We start from the raw sequence: 18,064 nt of genomic DNA, 5'->3' as shown, positions 1-18,064 counted from the left end.
CCCCTGCCCCCCACCAAGGTGAGCTCTCCCCAGTACCCTGGATTCGTCCTCGTAAGGACCCCACCCTCAGGCTAAAGCAAGGCCACCCTCAGATTTCTTTCTTCTAAACATGCCCCTCCTCACCTTTCCAGCTGGGGGCCCACTGGGATTCAGTCCTTGGCTCTGAGAAGCCCCCAGCCCCTACCTGTCACTGGATCGAGAGCCCCCCGCCCCACCCTGGGGCCCTAAACTGGCGTGGGCACAGCTGTCAGGAAGCTCCGCTGCCCTGCCCACCCCAGCATGTGGACGGTGCCCAGTGGGGCCTGAAGGAGAGCCCTGGGCTTTCCAGGGTGGCCGCTGACCCCTGGGGCCTCATGGCAGCTCCGCTTCCCTGGAGGATGGACCGCTTCCCCTCCTTGACCCCTCCAGCTGCCCTGGGTCCCAACTCAGGAGCTGTGGCCTCTGTGCTCTGGTCCCCTGGAGTCCCCGCCGGTCTGTGCGTCCCCCGCCTGGACACCTGTCTCCCTATCTCGGCCCAGGTGAGCCTGACATGTGGCCGGACTCCAAGCCCAGAGGTTCCTGGCTGCCCTGTTTTCCACACATTGGCCGTGGGCCCCTGACCCAGGACTTACGGGGCTCCCGTGGGGAGGGGCCTGGGAGGAAGGGTCTGCCTGCCCGAGGCCAGGCCCTGCCTCCTTCTGGGGCCGTTGGGGAACCTGGAAGGGCCCAGTCCAGCCTTCAGGCTGCATCCAGGCTCCAGCTGTCCAGAGCAGAGCCCGTACTCAGTGGCTGCCAGGAAGTAGGCTTCTTTTCAAGTGTGACAGGCGTAAGCTACCCCCATAAGCCTGGGCCTCCCCACTTCTGTCCAATTGAATGACCTGGCTGCAGTTTACTCCAAGGCAGATCATTTAAGGTGGAATAATTAAGACTTGGAAAAAATCGGTCTGTTTTTCTGTGGGTGTTGGTGATGGCCCAGCCTTCAAATGTGTCTCTGCCCGTGTTGTGTGTCTGTGTGTGTGTGTGTCTCTGTGTGTGCCTGTGTGTGTACATGTGTGTGCCTGTGCACATGTGTGTACCTGTCTGTGTGTGTCTCTATGTGTGTCTGTGTGTCTATGTGTCTGTGTGTGTGCCTGTGTGTGTCTGTGTGTGTGTGTGTCTGTGTCTGCCTCTGTGTGTATGGGTGTGTGCCTGTGTGTACATGTGTGTACGTGTCTGAGTGTATCTCTATGAGTGTCTGTGTGTGTGCCTGTGTGTGACATGTGTGTCTGTGTGTACGTGCGTGCCTGTGTGCGCATGTGTGTACATGTGTACATGTCTGTGTGTGTTGCTGTGTGTACATGTATGTATGTGTGTACCTGTGTGTCTGTACCTGTGTGTGCTTGTGTGTGTACATGTGTGTCTCTGTGTGTACATGTGTGTGTCTGTGTGTCTCTGTGTGTACCTGCTGTGTGTACGTGTGTGCGTCTGTGTGTCTCTCTGTGTGTGTACCTGTGAATGTGTACACGTGTGTGTGTGTGTGTACCTGCGTGTGTGTACATGTGTGTCTGTGTGTCTCTGTGTGTGCCTGCGTGTGTGTACATGTGTGCATCTGTGTGTACATGTGTATCTGTGTGTCTCTGTGTGTACCTGCTGTGTGTATGTGTGTGTGTCTGTGTGTCTCTCTGTGTGTGTACCTGTGTATGTGTACATGTGTGTGTCTGTGTATCTATGTGTGTGTGTACCTGCGTGTGTGTACATGTGTGTCTGTGTGCCTGCGTGTGTGTACATGTGTGCATCTGTGTGTACATGTGTGTGTCTGTGTGTGTACATGTGTGTGCCTGTGCACATGTGTGTACCTGTGTGTGTCTCTATGTGTGTCTATGTGTCTGTGTGTGTGCCTGTGTGTACATGTGTGTACGTGTCTGAGTGTATCTCTATGAGTGTCTGTGTGTGTGCCTGTGTGTGACATGTGTGTGTGTGTGTACGTGCGTGCCTGTGTGCGCATGTGTGTACATGTGTACATGTCTGTGTGTGTTGCTGTGTGTACATGTATGTATGTGTGTACCTGTGTGTCTGTACCTGTGTGTGCTTGTGTGTGTACATGTGTGTCTCTGTGTGTACATGTGTGTGTCTGTGTGTCTCTGTGTGTGCCTGCATGTGTGTACATGTGTGCATCTGTGTGTACATGTGTGTGTCTGTGTGTCTCTGTGTGTACCTGCTGTGTGTACGTGTGTGTGTCTGTGTGTCTCTCTGTGTGTGTACCTGTGTATGTGTACACGTGTGTGTGTACCTGCGTGTGTGTACATGTGTGTCTGTGTGTGCCTGCGTGTGTGTACATGTGTGCATCTGTGTGTACATGTGTGTCTGTGTGTCTCTGTGTGTACCTGCTGTGTGTACGTGTGTGTGTCTGTGTGTCTCTCTGTGTGTGTACCTGTGTATGTGTACATGTGTGTGTCTGTGTATCTATGTGTGTGTGTACCTGCGTGTGTGTACATGTGTGTCTGTGTGTCTGTGTGCCTGCATGTGTGTACATGTGTGCATCTGTGTGTACATGTGTGTGTCTGTGTGTCTCTGTGTGTACCTGCTGTGTGTACGTGTGTGTGTCTGTGTGTCTCTCTGTGTGTGTACCTGTGTATGTGTACACGTGTGTGTCTGTGTATCTCTGTGTGTGTGTACCTGCGTGTGTGTACGTGTGTGTCTGTGTGTGTGTCTGTGTCTGTGTCTGTGCAGCGGGGCCTCCCCAGCACCGTAGGCAAGGTCTGTTCTGCATCCAGGAAACTGGTCTCCAGCCCCAGGCCACACTTGGCAGGGTTACCGCAGGACCTGCTGATGGGCGCTCGGAGCCCCTGAGCGCGTGGATCAGGGCAGGCTCGGTTGAGGGGCACCCCCAGAGCACCTTCCAAGACCACGGTGATCCTCGGGCTGGGGCCACGGGCTGCTGTGCAGGTGGGGGCGTCCTTGGCCCTTTTTGCTGCTCCTCCCAAAAGCTTGGACTCTCTTCCTGGGGCTCTGGTTACCTGAGGACACGGAAGCTGTGTGTTTACTTTTAGATCAAACGTCTGTCGCTTCCCCACCTTCTTCCTGGCGGTGGGTGGTGGGCGGTGGAGGCAAGAATCAAATACCTGCCCGCCTTCCCAGATGCAACCTGCCCAGGAGCCGCTGCCTCCCCGCTCCTATCACTGCCTCCCCCTCGCCCCGCCTTCCTCTCCTGCCCACCCGGCCCCCTCCTCGGGCCTCCAGGCAGCCTCCCTGTGTTCTCAGGAGGCCGTCCTCTCCGCCGGGCCCACCTGGGGCTGTGCCTCACTCTGGCCTTCCTCTCCTGCCCGCGGGCCTCCTCCTCGGGCCTCCACGCAGCCTCCCTGTCCTCAGGGGCTGGGGCTGTGCCTGTCCCTGTCCTCACCTGGGCTGTGCCTCACTCTGGCCTTCCTCTCCTGCCTGCCCGGCCCCCTCACTGCGTTCTCAGGAGGCCGTCCTCTCCGCTGGGCCTGCCTGGGGCTGTGCCTCACTCTGGCCTTTTGTTTACAACCAGTGTTACTACTGAGATACTCAGAACAAAGAAAGCATTCCGTTTTGGAAAAGCACTTCATCTGGAATGGAGCATTTTTAATCGGCCAACTCTGCTGCTCTGTCATCCGTCCGTCGGAGTCCTCGGGGCTGCACACTGACTCGGGGACTCCATTTATTCTAACCCGGGGCCTTCAGCGCGTTTCCAGCCCGGCTCGTGCCCCTGCACGGCATCAGCTGCTCTCATGTACTCGTATTTCTCGTTGAACTTTCAAATATGTTTTGTCAAGCTCAGAAATAACCTCACTGAAATGTGGGCAGGACTTGCACCTTAAGATTAAATGGGAGGAAAGTTGGCGTCGTGCGCAGCTGGGGACCCTCACGCTTCTGTCGTGTTTGTTGTATGTTGCTCGCATGGTTGTTTCATGTCAAGCTGTTATGTATCATCTTCTTTGTCGCTGCGGATGGTTCTCTTTTCCAGCCTTCCTTCCGGTTTATTGGAGATGGTGGCTTCTGTGTCCCCGCCCACCGTCCTGCCCTCTGTCCCCGCTGCCCTCTGCCTCCCTGCAGCTGCCGAGGGCAGGGCGTGCCGGGCGGGGGGCGGGGCGGCCCCGGTGGTGGCTCCCGCACCCTCCCCAGGTGTGGGTGGGCGGCTGGGCCCTTGCTTTGCCACGTGTGGGTGACCCGTCCCGGGAACAGCGAGGCCCCATCCTGGCTTAGCCGGGGGCGTTTGGGGCTCGATATTCTCTGCACCGAAGTGTTACGTTCCTGCTGATGCCGTCCGGGGGGCAGGGGTGGGTCTGCAGAGCCCCCAGCAGTGGGCAGCCGGCCAGCCGGGCAGTATCAGGAAGCGGATGTCGAGGCTTCTGGTAGGCACAGCCCTGTGGAAGGAGACCACCTCCTGGGGGCCGGGCTGGGGCGTCCCTCTGCAAGTCCCAGAGGGCCCGGCCCTGGACACAGTGCTCCGCACAGTGGGCAGGACGTACTCGTTGACCAGGGGCACCCCAGCTCTCTCCTGCGCCCCGGCCCCTGTGCCCCCCAGGCCTGGTCCTGACTGTAGGTGGTTCCTGCCACCACTACCCAGGCCTCCTCTTACCCATTGCCCTGCGTACCCTGCACCTCACAGCACCCTTTTCCTTTGCGTTTGCATGAAGGCTGGGCTGGGCTGCCACAGGGCCTCTGGGGTGCCTGCACCGTCGGTGTTTGGGTGGGTGGGCCTAGCCACCCTCTGCCCTCCTGCAGCCCGGGCCCATCGGGAGGCCGTGGGGTCCGAGGCAGGACACTCGCTGTGAAACAGGGCAGGGATGGGGGCACTTCTCCGGTGGGAGACCTGGGGACCCTTCTCTGGCCACCTGGGCCCCGCCCGTGTGAGATGGGCGCCCTGCCTTCTCGCTCCTGCAGGGCTGATGGGAAATTATCTGGGGCTGAAAGGGAAGCGCCTGCCTCAGGGGACAGAGTGGCCAGTACCCGGGCCATGCCAGTTTACGGGGAGAGGACTGAGATGGTCCCAGCCACCTGAGGACTCTCCTGACCCCGATCCTCAGGCGGACACTGCAGGTGCGGGCAGGGGGGCGGGCGACGGGTTGCAGGCGGGGCAGCCTCCCGGCTATGCCTCTCTCCCTGTTTTCAAGGCCCCCTGGGGAGGCCACCTCGCCCAACCTCCCCCCTGCTGCCATCTGAGTGAGAAGCCTGTGCTCACGGTTGCTGTGGCAACGGCTCGGAGGATGGTGAGTGCTCAGCCCTCCGCAGCGCGGCTTTGACGTCTCGCTGAGTTAGCACAGCAGGAGCCCCTCTGGGTTCAGTGCCTCCCTCATGGCGGAGATGCTCTGGGGGAGAGGGCGGCTGTGGCTGAGGCTCAGACGTGCCGGGTTCTGGAATGGAATGTGAGCCTGGCCGTCTGCAGCCGCCCAGGGCAGGGGTGCTGCTGGAGACAGCTTTGCCTTCAGCCCGTGCTCGGCTCTGGCCCTTGCCGTCAGCTTCCAGCCCCCTGAGCAGGCTCTTCACTCCTTCTCCTGAGATGTCCGGTGCCAGATCTGGACACTGGCTCTTAGAAGTCGGTGCCTATGCGCCATGCCATGGACCTCCAGCCCAGGCTCCACCTTCCCACCACACCTCAACTGCTGCCGCTCGGGTGGTCTCGGGAGCCGTGGGCAGCATCTCTGAAGGAAAGGCAGTGGTGGGCGTCAACAGCATCCTCAGGGCCCTGCAGCCCCCATCCTGGGCCTGGGTGCTCACCGCATGCACCCAGACCTGGTTTTCCCATCAAGGGCCGCACTCATGGGTCCCAGCCCTGGCTCCTCGGCCACTTGCTCCCACCGCTCTGCCCGCCCCAGCTCGCTGCCCACACAGGGCAGGGCTGACGCATGGCTGCAGCCCAAGAGATGTCATGGAGCTGTCCCCATAGTCACAGACCCATGCCCCTGGCCTTTGAGCAGGTTCTTGACTGGATTAGTTGGGATATAAGTTGGCTTGGTATTAACTTTAAAAAAAATTAGTAAAATGCACATAAGCTAAGGTTTGCCATCTTTATCACTTTTAAGCATACAGTTCAGTGGCTTTGGATCTACACACGTCGTTGTACAGCCATCACCGCTTCATCTCCAGAGCTTTCTCATTTTCCCAAACTGAAACTCTGTTCCCCATTAACACTAACTCACAGCACCCTTCCCTAGCCCTTGTCCAGTCGCTCAGTCCTGTCCAACTCTTTGCAAACCCATGGAAGCAGCACGCCAGGCTTCCCTGTCCATCACCATCTCCTGGAGTCTACCCAAACTCATGTCCATCGAGTCGGTGATGCCATCCGGCCATCTCATCCTCTGTCATCCCCTTCTCTTGCCTCAGTCTTTCCCAGCACCAGGGTCTTTTCCAGTGACTCAGCTCTTCACATTAGGGGCCAGAGTACTGGAGCTTCAGCTTCAGCATCAGTCCTTCCAGTCAACGTTCAGGGTTGATTTCCTTTGGGAGCGACTCAGTGCTGGTAACACCTACTCTACTCTCTGTCTCTAGAGTCAGGCTCATCCACGCAGCTTGTGAGGTGGGATCACAGAGGGTCCTCGGTGGAGCGTGTGTAGCCTGAGGTACTTGGGGTTCACTCGGGCTGCAGCTCGTGTCAGAACCTCCTTCCCTCGGAGGCTGAACAGCGTCCTGTCCAGGACGTCGATGGTCCAGGTCCTGGATGGACCACACTCCCTTCTCCACTTGTCCCCTGACGGGCGCTGAGATTCTTTCCGCCTTTCCCTGGGTGTGAATCAGGCTTCTGTGAATTCGGGAGTGCGAACCTCTGTTTGGGTCCCTGCTGTCAGTTCTCCTGGGCACACACCCAGTGATGGGATTGCTCGGTCACACGGTGCCCTGTGATATTTTAATGGTAGAGCCTTGATTTCTATCTAGGGCTCATTTATTGGTGGCTCAGTGGTAAACAATCTGCTTGCAATGTGGGAGACCTGGGTTCAATCCCTGGTTGGGAAGATCCCCTGGAGGAGGAAATGGCAACCTTGCCTGGGAAATTCCATGGACAGAGGGGCCTGGTGGGCTACAGCCCACGGGGTCGCAAGGAGTAGGACACGACCGAGTGGCTCCCACATCGGCCTGCTCGGGACTTCAGGCTCTTTCATGCTCAGTTTGGACTGTTTTCCTCACTGCTCCGTTTTGTTCCGCTTTTTGTGCAGTTGTGTGAGTTAGTTGTGAGACGAGGGTGCCTGGGTTGGAACAGGCCCTTCACCGCTGAGCTCGCATGCGGACGCCGGGTCTGGAGAGCGTTTCCCGAGCTGAGCCGACGGCGCGTCCCCGAGGAACCGGAGGCCAAGACCCGCCTGGGCCCAGGGGCTGGAGGCCTGGGGTGCAGCCACCTTCACATCCAAGACCCGCCTGGGCCCAGGGGGCTGGAGGCCTGGGGTGCAGCCACCTTCACGTCCAAGACCCGCCTGGGCCCAGGGGGCTGGAGGCCTGGGGTGCAGCCACCTCTTGCTTTGTTCTCAGTGTTCAGAGAGCCTCCTCTGCCGCACGCGGCCTTCTGTGCGAGCCTGCGTGGCCCAGGCTCAGGTCTGTTCAGGCAAGTCTGGCCTCACCCCTGCTCCTTCTGTCCTGTTTCTGCCTTCCTCCTGCAAGTCCTCCTCTGAGGAAGCTGGGTTTGTATCCCCACTGGCTCCTCTCTCCCGTGTCCACGGGACCTGCTTCTTAGATGCCGGGCAGCCTGGTGCTCACACTCTCTCCACACTCTGCTTTTGATTTGACGGTGTTGCTGGCTGTCCTGCTCATCCGCGAGACCACCCGCATCCCTGCACAACCGGCCCCGAGGCGGGCGAGCAGACAAGCTTCCGAGGCTGCAGTGGCACAAACGCGTCCCCGGCAGTCGCGGTGCCGGACGTCCAAGCTGGGTCGGCCCCGGGCTGCGGTCGCCATGGGGCAGGGCTGGGCCTTCTGCAGCTCCGGGGAGAGCCTGCGTCTGCCTCCTCCAGCTTCCAGAGGCCTCTGCTCCCCGATGAGGACGCTGGGGCCCCCCGGATCACCCAGGACAACCCCTGCTCTCAGCATCCTTCACGTCACCCCAGCAGCAGGCTGCCTTTTGCCACGTGGGGCGGCACGTTTGCAGGCCGTCGGGATGCAGGGCCCGTTGACCTGCAGCCACACGTGTTCCTGGTGAGCTCGGCTGCACCCCAGCTTTGAGGCCGCTGGCAGGGCCGTGGGTACCGCGCCGCACACGGGGGAGCCGGCCTGTCTTCAGCTGGGCTCCTAGAGGCAGGCGGTGCGGGTGGCGGCTGGATGCGCGTGTGATGCTGCTGGACGCGCCAGCCCTCCCTGGGGCCCGTGCTCCCCGGGGCTCCGCCCAGGGTGGCTGCCAAGGCTGGGCCTCTGCCAGCCCGACAGGCGAGGAGGGAGCATCGCGGAGCTTTATGCTGCATTTCTTCATGAAAAGCCGGGTTGAGCGTTTGCTTTTTCCTCAGTCACGTCTGTTTCCTTATTCATGTTAAGCCTGTTATACATGGAATTGATTCTGACTTATAGTGTGAATGGGCCATATTTTACCTCTTGTTATTCCAGCACCATATTTTAATCAAAAGTCTAGTCTCCCCATAAATTTGAGAGGCCGCCTGTATCACACACTGAACGTCCTTACGCAGGTGGGTCTCTTTCTGGGTTTGCACTCCATCCGGTGGCCCACCCGTCTGTTCCACGGTCGGACCACACGTTATCACAGAAGGTTTATATAACGTGCTGATACCTGACAGGGCTCACGTCCCCGCCTCCTTCTGCTTTTAAAGTTTTTTTCTTGGCTATTTTTGCTTGACTGTCTTTCCTTATGAATGCTGTGACCAACTTGTCAGCTCCAGGAACAAAAAAAAAAATCTGCAAAACGTGAACAGCATTCAATTAAAATGGCAATGACCCTGCCATCAGTCACCGACTCTTCTGGGTCATCAGTCATTGGGGTTTCGCAGGGAAAGCCCGGGGCTGCCCGGGGGCCCCAGGATCCCCAGACTTTATTCCTTTTCACACCTTAGATCTAATTCCATTTCCTCTTTGTCTGCCTTAAGTCAATTATGGGAGGAAGAAGCTCAGAAGCGAGAACAGTCCCATCTGAGGAAGTGGGTTCACAGGACCCACACTCGCAGCCTCGGGGGCTGCTCACGAAGGCAGAGGCTTCGGCCCTCCCATCGGTGCTGCTCCGTGTGATGAGGGGCTGGACTGCCTTTGCTCAGGGAGGCACCAGACCCCAGGCTCTGACCTGCCACCACTGGGGCCGCTCCCCCATCGGGGGCTCCTCGGAGCCACAGGGGCCAGGCCCATTCAGCCTCTTCTGGCCGGGTTGCCGCCCACCTGAAGCCCTTGTCAGCCACCCCACTGGAGTGTGTTGGGCTGCGCCTGACTCTGCAGGGAACCCTCAGCATGGGGCTCAGACAGCCACGCCTGTGCCCGATGGCCGCGGGCCTCCAAGGGCCAGTCTTGGGCCGGCAGGGGCCGTGCTGCCCGCCCCCTGACCCGGGCTGGCCGGTGTGCAGGAGGTCAGGGTGCTGGCTGGACTCTGCCCACTTGGAAGAAGGGAGGGGGCAGTGACCGGGGGAGGGCAGTGAGAGGTGGGCACTGTCCTTGCCTGCAGGCCTGGTCAGGAGCACTGAAGGAAGCAGGGTGCTCTCACAGCCTGGCCAGCTTGGAAGACGTGTCCTGCAGTGGCTGTGACAAGGCACATGCCTGGGTGGCCTCGGACAGCAGAGATGTGCCCTCCCGCTCCCGCCGTCTGGAGGCCGAGTCCACAGGGGAGGGGGTGCGGGGCTGGAGGCCGGAGCAGGGCAGGCTCTCACCCTCCTCTTGCGGGGTTTTCAGCTGCACCTGGGAATGAAAGTGACTCAAGTCAAAGGACATCACTTTGCCAACAAAGGTCCGTCCGGTCAAAGCTGTGGGTCTTCCCGTGGTCAGGTATGGATGTGGGAGTTGGACTATAAAGAAAGCTGAGCGCCGAAGAACTGATGCTTTTGAACTGTGGTGTTGGAGAAGACTCTTGAGAGTCCCTTGGACTGCAAGGAGGTCAAACCAGTCCATCCTAAAGGAGATCAGTCCTGAAAAACATTGGAAGGACTGATGCTGAAGCTGAAACTCCAATACTTTGGCCACCTGATGCAAAGAACTGACTCATTGGAAAAGACCCTGATGCTGGGTGGGAAAGACTGAAGGCGGGAGAAGGGGACGACAGAAGATGAGATGGCTGGATGGCATCACCGACTCAATGGACTTGAGTTTGAGCAAGCTCCGAGAGTTGGTGATGGACAGGGAGGCCTGACGTGCTGCAGTCCATGGGGTCGCAAAGAGTCGGACACAACTGAGCAACTGAACTGAAGTCGAAGGAACAGAGGCGTGCACACATGTTTGTTTAATGTGAGTTCGGGGACACGGGAGCCCTCGTAAGGAAATGAGGACCCACAGACCAAGCAAAACCTGAACGTTTTGTGCCGGCTTAGACAAGGTGGCCACGTGCTAAGGTAGCTGGAGTCCGTGGGAGGCTGAAGGGGAGGACAGATGTTCTAACAAGGCCCACCGCGCCGAGTTCTCCAGGCCTCGATTTCCCGGCCCGAGGATGAGCCTGTCCGCCTGGGGTGATTCCCCGGATTCAGGAAGGAAGGGGAGGGCAGGCGCCTTCCTGACCCTGCTGTCTGTGAGCGTGATTGGCTGGAGGTGATCGTGACCAGAGAGCGTATTTCAGGGTGCATCCCAGCTCCGTTCACACACACACACGCCCAGGAAGAGTCGCCGCTGTGAACCATATCCACGAGCCGATTTCTCAGTCCTGAGAGTAGGTCAGGGTAAACAGTCGCATCTCATTTTAGGAGGCGGTGTTGGGAGGCTGGGCCCCAGTGGAAACCAGTGAAGAGTGAGGATTGCAGGGTAAGCCTCAGTCAACCGGGTCAGACCAGAGGGCGGCGGCTGGGGCGGCGTCCAGGAGGGAGCCCTCCAGGCCACGCTGGCTGGGGGGCTGGGGGCAGGCCCCGGCGGGTGCAGTGCGTTTTCTGGGCCGCGGTTGGAACGTCTCTGGTGACGGCGTCGGGTGAGCTCTGAGGGTGCTGCCCCCACACCAGCACAGATATCCACACACGACCTGAGAAGGTTCTCTGAGGTTCATATGGAGCTGTTCCACTTCAGCTAGTGGGGAAGTTTTCACTTCTCCTGATCCCACATCAGAAGGGTGGGAGACGAACTGGAAACGTGAATTACTGACAGGGACGTGCCCATTCGACACCCCACGAGGTGTGTGGTTCTCTCCCTGCAGACACGCCCTTTCTTATTGAAGATAATCAAAGATTAATTTGTTTGCAAAACCAGTCTGGTCTCATTAAACATGACCTGATTACTGAGGTCAGTACGAGAGCAGGTTGAACACGTGGGTCCTTTTAAGGTCCTTTTAAGGTTCCTGCTCTGCTGGAACTTCTGTAAGGAATTCCTGATCAGACTTTGCACAGCCTCTTGAGGCTAGAAGCTAACTGAGCATCTCATCAGCAGACTGTGCCTTTAATACTCACACACTTGGGTGAGTCCCTCGCTTCTCAGTGTCCCCAAGGTATCCTGAGATTCCCGGGACCTGCCAAGAAGTGACTGCAGTCTCTGTAACGCTGCAGCCCGCAAGGCAGGCACCAGGCTGGAACTTCACAGGGTTTTACAAGCATTGCTCCGTAAGGTCAGCCTTAGTTTCTGGTCAAGCCTGATTTGAATTGTCTGTAATTGTCGCTATTAACATCTTTGTCCTGAGCAGTTTCCCTGCACATCTACTTGGCCATCAAAGATAAGATAATTGGTTGACGGTTTGGTTTGACAGTTGGGTTTCGATGCCGTAAACGCCAGATTGCAAACTACACTGGAAAATGATAACATGTCAGTCAGCAAATCCTTTGTGGGCACAGCCATCCCTCCCACCCGTCAAAGCCCAAAGTTTCCAAACTGCGGCTAATATCAAAGAAGTGGCGAGTCGTTCAGCACAGTCTTGGAGACACTGATGACTGACTCTCTGGCTTGATGCAGTCTCATGCGCTCTTTCCTCAACGTATTGTGCAATCCTAGAGTTGGCAGAAAAATAAGACAGGCTCCTCCTAGTCCCCGCAAGGAAGTGGTTATCTGATTCTTGATGAGCATATATTTTTTGAAGCGCTTTTGCCGTTCGATGGTGGAGAACGTGACATAGAAAGAATTTTGGTACTTGGCACAGAATCCAGCCAAGTAATACAAGGGCTGAGCTTGTGATGGATCATTTCCACGTAACCCAGATGGGTGCCACCAGTTATGCACGCTCCTTATATTGATAAGAAACAGCAGCGTCCTTTGCCTGATTATTTGAATTCTAAGACACCCAAATACACTGTAATCATGAATCTACACACGTTAAATGAGTTCAGTTTTTTTTGGCCATGCCACAGGCATATAGGATCTTAGTTCCCCAACTAGATCAAACCTGTTCCCCCTGCCCTGGAAGCAAGGAGTCCCAACCACTGGGCCACCAGGGAAGCCCCTATTTTTTTGTATTTTTATTTTCACATTAAAATTCTTAAAAATTTTTGCTGTTAATTTTCATGTTTCATTAAGTCCCTTTAAATGTTCCTCTTGTTATTATTTTATCTTGTATGGAAAAATTATATTATGGCCAATTGTCTCTGCTTGCAGCAAAAATTCTCATGGTGAAAAAACCCAGAGAACCACTACATCATTTTAAAATACGACATTCCAGCCAAAGTCTGGTAACATAACCAATGTTTTAAATTAAATAGGAGAACATATTCTACTGACCTCATATAAATAACTGTATTTTCATGAAAACAGGATATTTAATAAGAGTCTCAATTTTAGAGGGAACAGATTGGGAGAGAAGATAAATGTCTCGGTTCTGTTTACAAAGGTGTAATTTTCCAGATTGCTGAAAGCTAATAGCTTAAGGAAAGAGAAAAATAATGAGCCTGGAAAGCGCAATGAAAGGACCAGCAGTGCCTCAGACAAAAAGCCATGAGGACGGTGATCATCCTCAGAGCTCGCGTAGCCCCGTCTAATTTATTCCTGCTTTCCTTAGTCTCAGATCAGCAGTTTTCAGAGCCCGTCAGGGGACTTCCCTGGTGGCCACCTTCCAGTGCAGCGACGCCGGTTCCCTCCCTGGGCGGGGACTGAGGCCCCACAGGGTGCCGGGCAGCTGAGCCCACACCCCGTGGCTCGAGAGCCTCGCGCGGCAGCTGCTGAGGCCTGCTCGCCCGGAGCCCGGCGTCCACAGCAGGAGAGGCCCCTGGGACGGGAAACCTGGACGCTGCGGCGAAGACCCCGCCGGGCACGGCTGAAGACCCGACGCACCCAAAAATAAATCTAAAAAATAAAAAAGGGCCCATCAGTTTTCCCACTAGTTTAGACAGGCTCACCAAGTTCAATGGTGTGGTCTTAGTTACCAGATACCTGTATTCTAGGGTCTTTATCAAAGTCCTTTCCATGAACTTTTTAAAGATGAAAGATTTTTGTCTGCAGTTGATTATAAAAGCTTTCAGGAAAGATCAGTAAAACAGTAACCATCTGTAAATGGCTAAAGACTGAAAAATAACCGTGGTCAAAGATCTGATGAGTTTATTGTAAAAATTATGCAGTTATGGAAATTTGTTTTTTTCTGTTGCATATAACAATTTGAGATGATAATTGGAATTATGACATACAGTCATTGTGAGGACATTGAAAAATTTCTAGGCATTTTATATAACTTTGGAAGCTTACATATAAGTAATATCAGTTCAGTTCAGTCACTCAGTCATGTCGGACTCTTTGCAACCCCATGGACTGCAGCACACCAGGCCTCCCCGTCCATCAGCAACTCCCAGAGTTCACTCAAACTCATGTCCATCGAGTCAGTGATGCCATCCAGCCATCTCATCCTCTGTCGTCCCCTTCTCCTCCTGTCCCCAATCCCTCCCAGCATCAGGGTCTTTTCCAGTGAGTCAGTTCTTCACATCAGGTGGCCAAAGTATTGGAGTTTCAGCTTCAACATCAGTCCTTCCAATGAATATTCAGGACTGATTTCCTTTAGGATGGACTGGTTGGATCTCCTTGAGGTCCAAGGGACTCTCAAGGGTCTTCTCCAACACCACAGTTCAGAAGCATCAGTTCTTCGGTGCTCAACCAGGGAAGCCCAATGAAAGCGACATCTTTAACTGGACGCCTCCTCTACCGTGGCTCTAAACCAGTGGGCTCAAACCCCACCTCCTTTACCGTGGCTCTAAACCAGTGGGCTCAATACCCACCAGCCTTGTGTGACTTCGCCATCCCCAGAGACAGCACGAGAGCTGCAGGCCTCCCCGAGACCTAGGGCTTCTCCCGGGTCAGTCCAGGAGAGCAGCGACCGCCGGGTGACAGAGAGTCAAATGCAACCCAGTCTGTCCTGAATCTGTGCTGCTGGACGGGCCACGCTGGAGGCTTCCCAGCTCAAGCAAGGGGGTGGGGGGACACCGGCACAGGCCGTGTGGCTCCAGGTGACCCGTGTCACACAGAGACGGGGTAGCATGCGCGTTCCGGGCTGGTGTGCGTCAATGGATGGCCAGCGGGCTCTGACACCCACCCCCAGGGAGAGTCACGTTCACAGACCAGCTGTAACTCGTGTCTTCCTCCCACTAGGCTGTGCCTGGATGGGAAGAGCCAGGGAACAGCTCTGCCTTCCCCTCCCGAGGGCCCCCCATGGAGACCACGCTGCTCCAGGCAGCTCCCGGACCCCCTCTGCAGGCTGCTCTGCTGTCACGGTCCTTCTGTGTGCTCCAGAAACCCCCGGGGAGGCAAGGTCTGACCTCTGCACTCTTGGGGTTTGGCTAGAATTCAAGATGAGCTGAGAACATTCCAGAACACAGAGCCCAAAGATTCAGGAGGCCCGGGTCCCGCTCACGCTCCATCCGTCCCGGCCTCCCTCTGGCTCGGAGGAGCCCTGAGCTGCGGTGCTGGGGCCCTCGGAGCGGACGGTGCTCGGCCCAGCCCCAGCATCCCTCCTGGGGAGAAGACGGCGTGTCGCAGCCCCGGGCAAGAAGAACCTCCCCAGAGCTGAGCGTCCAGGCCCTGCCGTGGCGGCCTCGGGTGTGCGCGGGGCTGCCAGGTGGGAGGAGAGGACTCCTGGCCGAGCGCTGGACTCTCCTTGGTGCACTCTGTGCACTGACGGGGTCACTGAGGTCCCCTCCGCAGGCACTGGTTTCTCCTCGCCACGCTGAGAGCACGGGCTGCTCCGGGGACTCCCGCCTGCACCTCCCGGGGACCACGGACCGTAGGTCTTCCTGAACTGAACGGAGCCTCAGCCTGAGAAGGGCTCCGGAGCTGGAACTGGGGTGGGGGTCAGCTGCTGTTCACGCCGTTTACCCTTATTTTCATTTCGAACATTCCAACTGGCTTTCAAAGCAACAGTGTTAAAAGCGATCTGGAAAATGCAGCAAGTTAAGGAGGAAAAATCTCCATCCTGAGACAGTGCCCTTTCTGGGCTTCTCCTGCCCCTCCCACGTGGCAGCCCACGCCCCTCCACCGCCTCCTGCTCTTGGGGCAGGCCTGGTACTCAGCACACGGGCCCTTCTGGCCCCATGGGGCGCAGGGCCCCTCACCAGGCAGGGCCCAAGATGCTGAGGCCAAGAGCAGCCCAGAAGCGCCCTCTGGGTCCACAGAGGCCCCCTGAGGTCCACAGACCTCAGTCCCCAGAGGACCCCTTCAGTCCCCAGGCCACCAGTGGGCAGCTGGGGGATCTCAGGTCCCAGAATCTCACTGCACCCGAACGATCAGGCTGAGCGGCGGGTCTGGGGGCGTGAGCCGCGCTCGATGATGGATGTGCCGCCTGGCCGCACCCGCAGCCCTCGGGCATGGTGTCCACCGAGTGGTGGCATGGCGTGGCTGGCCTGTGTGATCAGGAGCTGGCCGGTGGCCAGAGCAGGGTCTGATGTTATTCTAGGATGTGGTGTTTCTGCCTCCGTCCGACAAGGAGCCGGGGCCTGGCCTCTAAGCAGTGTCAGGGTTTCACTTGCGTTTCTGGCTCACGTCTGCACCACAGGCCCAGACTCGCGCCCTGGTTGGCGGCCTGTGAAGGCAGTGCCAGTCCCCCAGGGCTCCCAGCTCCAGGCCGAGAGTGGGACGGGCTGGTATTTCACACTTGAAAGGGCCCAGGGGCCTTCCCCGCAGCTGGGGTGGGGCAGCTCTTTTGGCTGCCCGGGAGAATCCCCAGGAGCATGGACACCAGCCCCAGGGGTGGGGCTCTGGTCTTCAGAGCTCCCGGGGGCTCAGCCAGGCTGACGGTCACGGAATGGGCCTTTGTCCACTGAAGCTCTGGGGTCCCTCTCCCGTGACCTCGGCCAGGAGCCCCCGTTAGCAGCCCACCTGGTGATCTGGCTTCCAGTTGGCGTGGCTGCACTCTATCCAACACAGTCATGGAACCACACAGGGCCAGGCCCCTGCCTGCTGCCTGTCGGTCTGTGTTCCTGGGTGACATTCTCAGGTCGGGCCGGGAACACAGAGACCCGGAGAGGAAAGCACTTGAAGTTAGGCCCGTGCTGTCCCCAGGCAGATCCAGGTGGGTGTCACCACGCCAGGGCAGCCACCAGGGGGTGTGCCCCAGCCTTCCCAAGGGACCACTTTGCTGAAATGAGAGGAAAGATTCAGAAAGACTCCTTGTCCTCAGATGGGTGTTCTCCTGTGTAGGAAGGACCTTTAGGAGCCTTGGGGTGTGGCCACCTGCCCCGGCTTCTCTCCCGGCCTGGGTTCCAGCAGGGCCCGGAAGGCTCGGTGACAGGCTGTCCGTCATGGCCCTGGCCCTTGGAAGGCAGTGTTTCGTGGCAGAGTGGACGGTGCTGTCTGGTAACCCGCCCCTGTCTGGGTCCCTCAGGGCACCTGGAGCACTGGGTGGCCACATTCACTTCTAGCGGCTGCTGTAACAAGTGAGCACACGCTGAGTGGCTTGAGACAGCACACGTTTATTCTTGCGTTGCTGAGGGCCGGAGCCCCAGTCTCAGTTTATCTGGGCTGAAATCAAGGGCCCTGCAGGGCTGTGCTCCCTTGGAGACTGGAGGGGCGAGTCTTCCTCCCGACCTGCCCGCGCGTCCTGAGCTGCAGCCCCTCCAGGCGTCATGTTCCCTTCTGTGTGGACCGGACCGTGTCCCCAGATCCACGTGCTGCAGCCCGGCCCCCAGGGTGAGGGGCTTTGTGACGGGCCGGGTGCTCAGCTGCGGTCTGAGGAGACGCGTCCCTCCAGAGGCAGAGAGTCCGGCGGTTTCCGTCGCACCTGCCGAGCTGCCGGGCCGGCAGCGGGGTGACGCGCCCTCTGCCCCCAGGTGTGCATCGTGCAGAAGCGGGACACGGAGAAGATGTACGCCATGAAGTACATGAACAAGCAGCAGTGCATCGAGCGGGACGAGGTCCGCAACGTGTTCCGGGAGCTGGAGATCCTGCAGGAGATAGAGCACGTCTTCCTGGTGAACCTCTGGTGAGCGGCCGGGGGGCCTCTCCTGCCCCAGGTGCCCGCCCCCCACCCTGCCCCCTCACAGCGCCCCCAGGGCCAGCAGCCGCGTAGGTGACCCCATGCACACACACGCGCACGCACAGACCACCACCAGCACCATCATCACCTTCACCACCACCACCACAACCGCCACCATCAACGGCAGCATCAACACCGCCACCACCACAACCGTCGCTCTCGTCACTGGGAGTGTCCAGTGGGCGCAGCCTTGGGTCCCGGGCCCTCGCGCGGGGGTCTGGGCAGATGTGGCGGGCCGTGGCTCGGGCCGTCCCGCCAAGCGAGCGCAGGCGCCCGCCCTCAGGTACTCGTTCCAGGACGAGGAGGACATGTTCATGGTGGTGGACCTGCTGCTTGGGGGGGACCTGCGTTACCACCTGCAGCAGAACGTGCAGTTCTCAGAGGACACGGTGCGGCTGTACGTCTGCGAGATGGCGCTGGCCCTCGACTACCTGCGAGGGCAGCACATCATCCACAGGTGTGTGCACGCCTGCCGGGGGCGGCCGTCCCACAGGACCCCCGGGCGCCTCGTGCTCTGCCCCGCCCTTGCCGCACGCCTGCCCCACGTGTGGGACCCAGGCCTGCAAGCGCCGGCTCCCGGCCAGCCCCTCAGCTGCACGTGTGAGGCCC

The 18,064-nt window shown here is 58.1% G+C and overlaps 1 protein-coding gene across 3 annotated transcripts in view; it reads left to right on the top strand.

Annotated features, from left to right (window-relative positions):
• Positions 1-18,064, top strand: part of STK32C (serine/threonine kinase 32C) — a 71,093-nt gene that overhangs the window by 40,736 nt on the left and 12,293 nt on the right. For all 3 annotated transcript variants that reach the window (XR_015155460.1, XR_015155461.1, XM_086378225.1), the window contains exons 3-4: positions 17,250-17,401; positions 17,739-17,912. Coding sequence is in view for 1 of the 3 variants with exons in the window: in XM_086378225.1 (XP_086234351.1) it covers positions 17,250-17,401; positions 17,739-17,912 (326 nt within the window). In the remaining 2 variants the exon portion in view is untranslated. The remainder of the gene's footprint in view (positions 1-17,249; positions 17,402-17,738; positions 17,913-18,064) is intronic.

Source organism: Bos grunniens, chromosome 26 (genome assembly GCF_055505025.1).
Source record: "Bos grunniens cultivar Pamir isolate PY7600 chromosome 26, Bosgru_T2T1.0, whole genome shotgun sequence".
NCBI lineage: Eukaryota > Metazoa > Chordata > Mammalia > Artiodactyla > Bovidae > Bos > Bos grunniens.
This window is presented reverse-complemented; position numbering and strand designations above follow the sequence as displayed.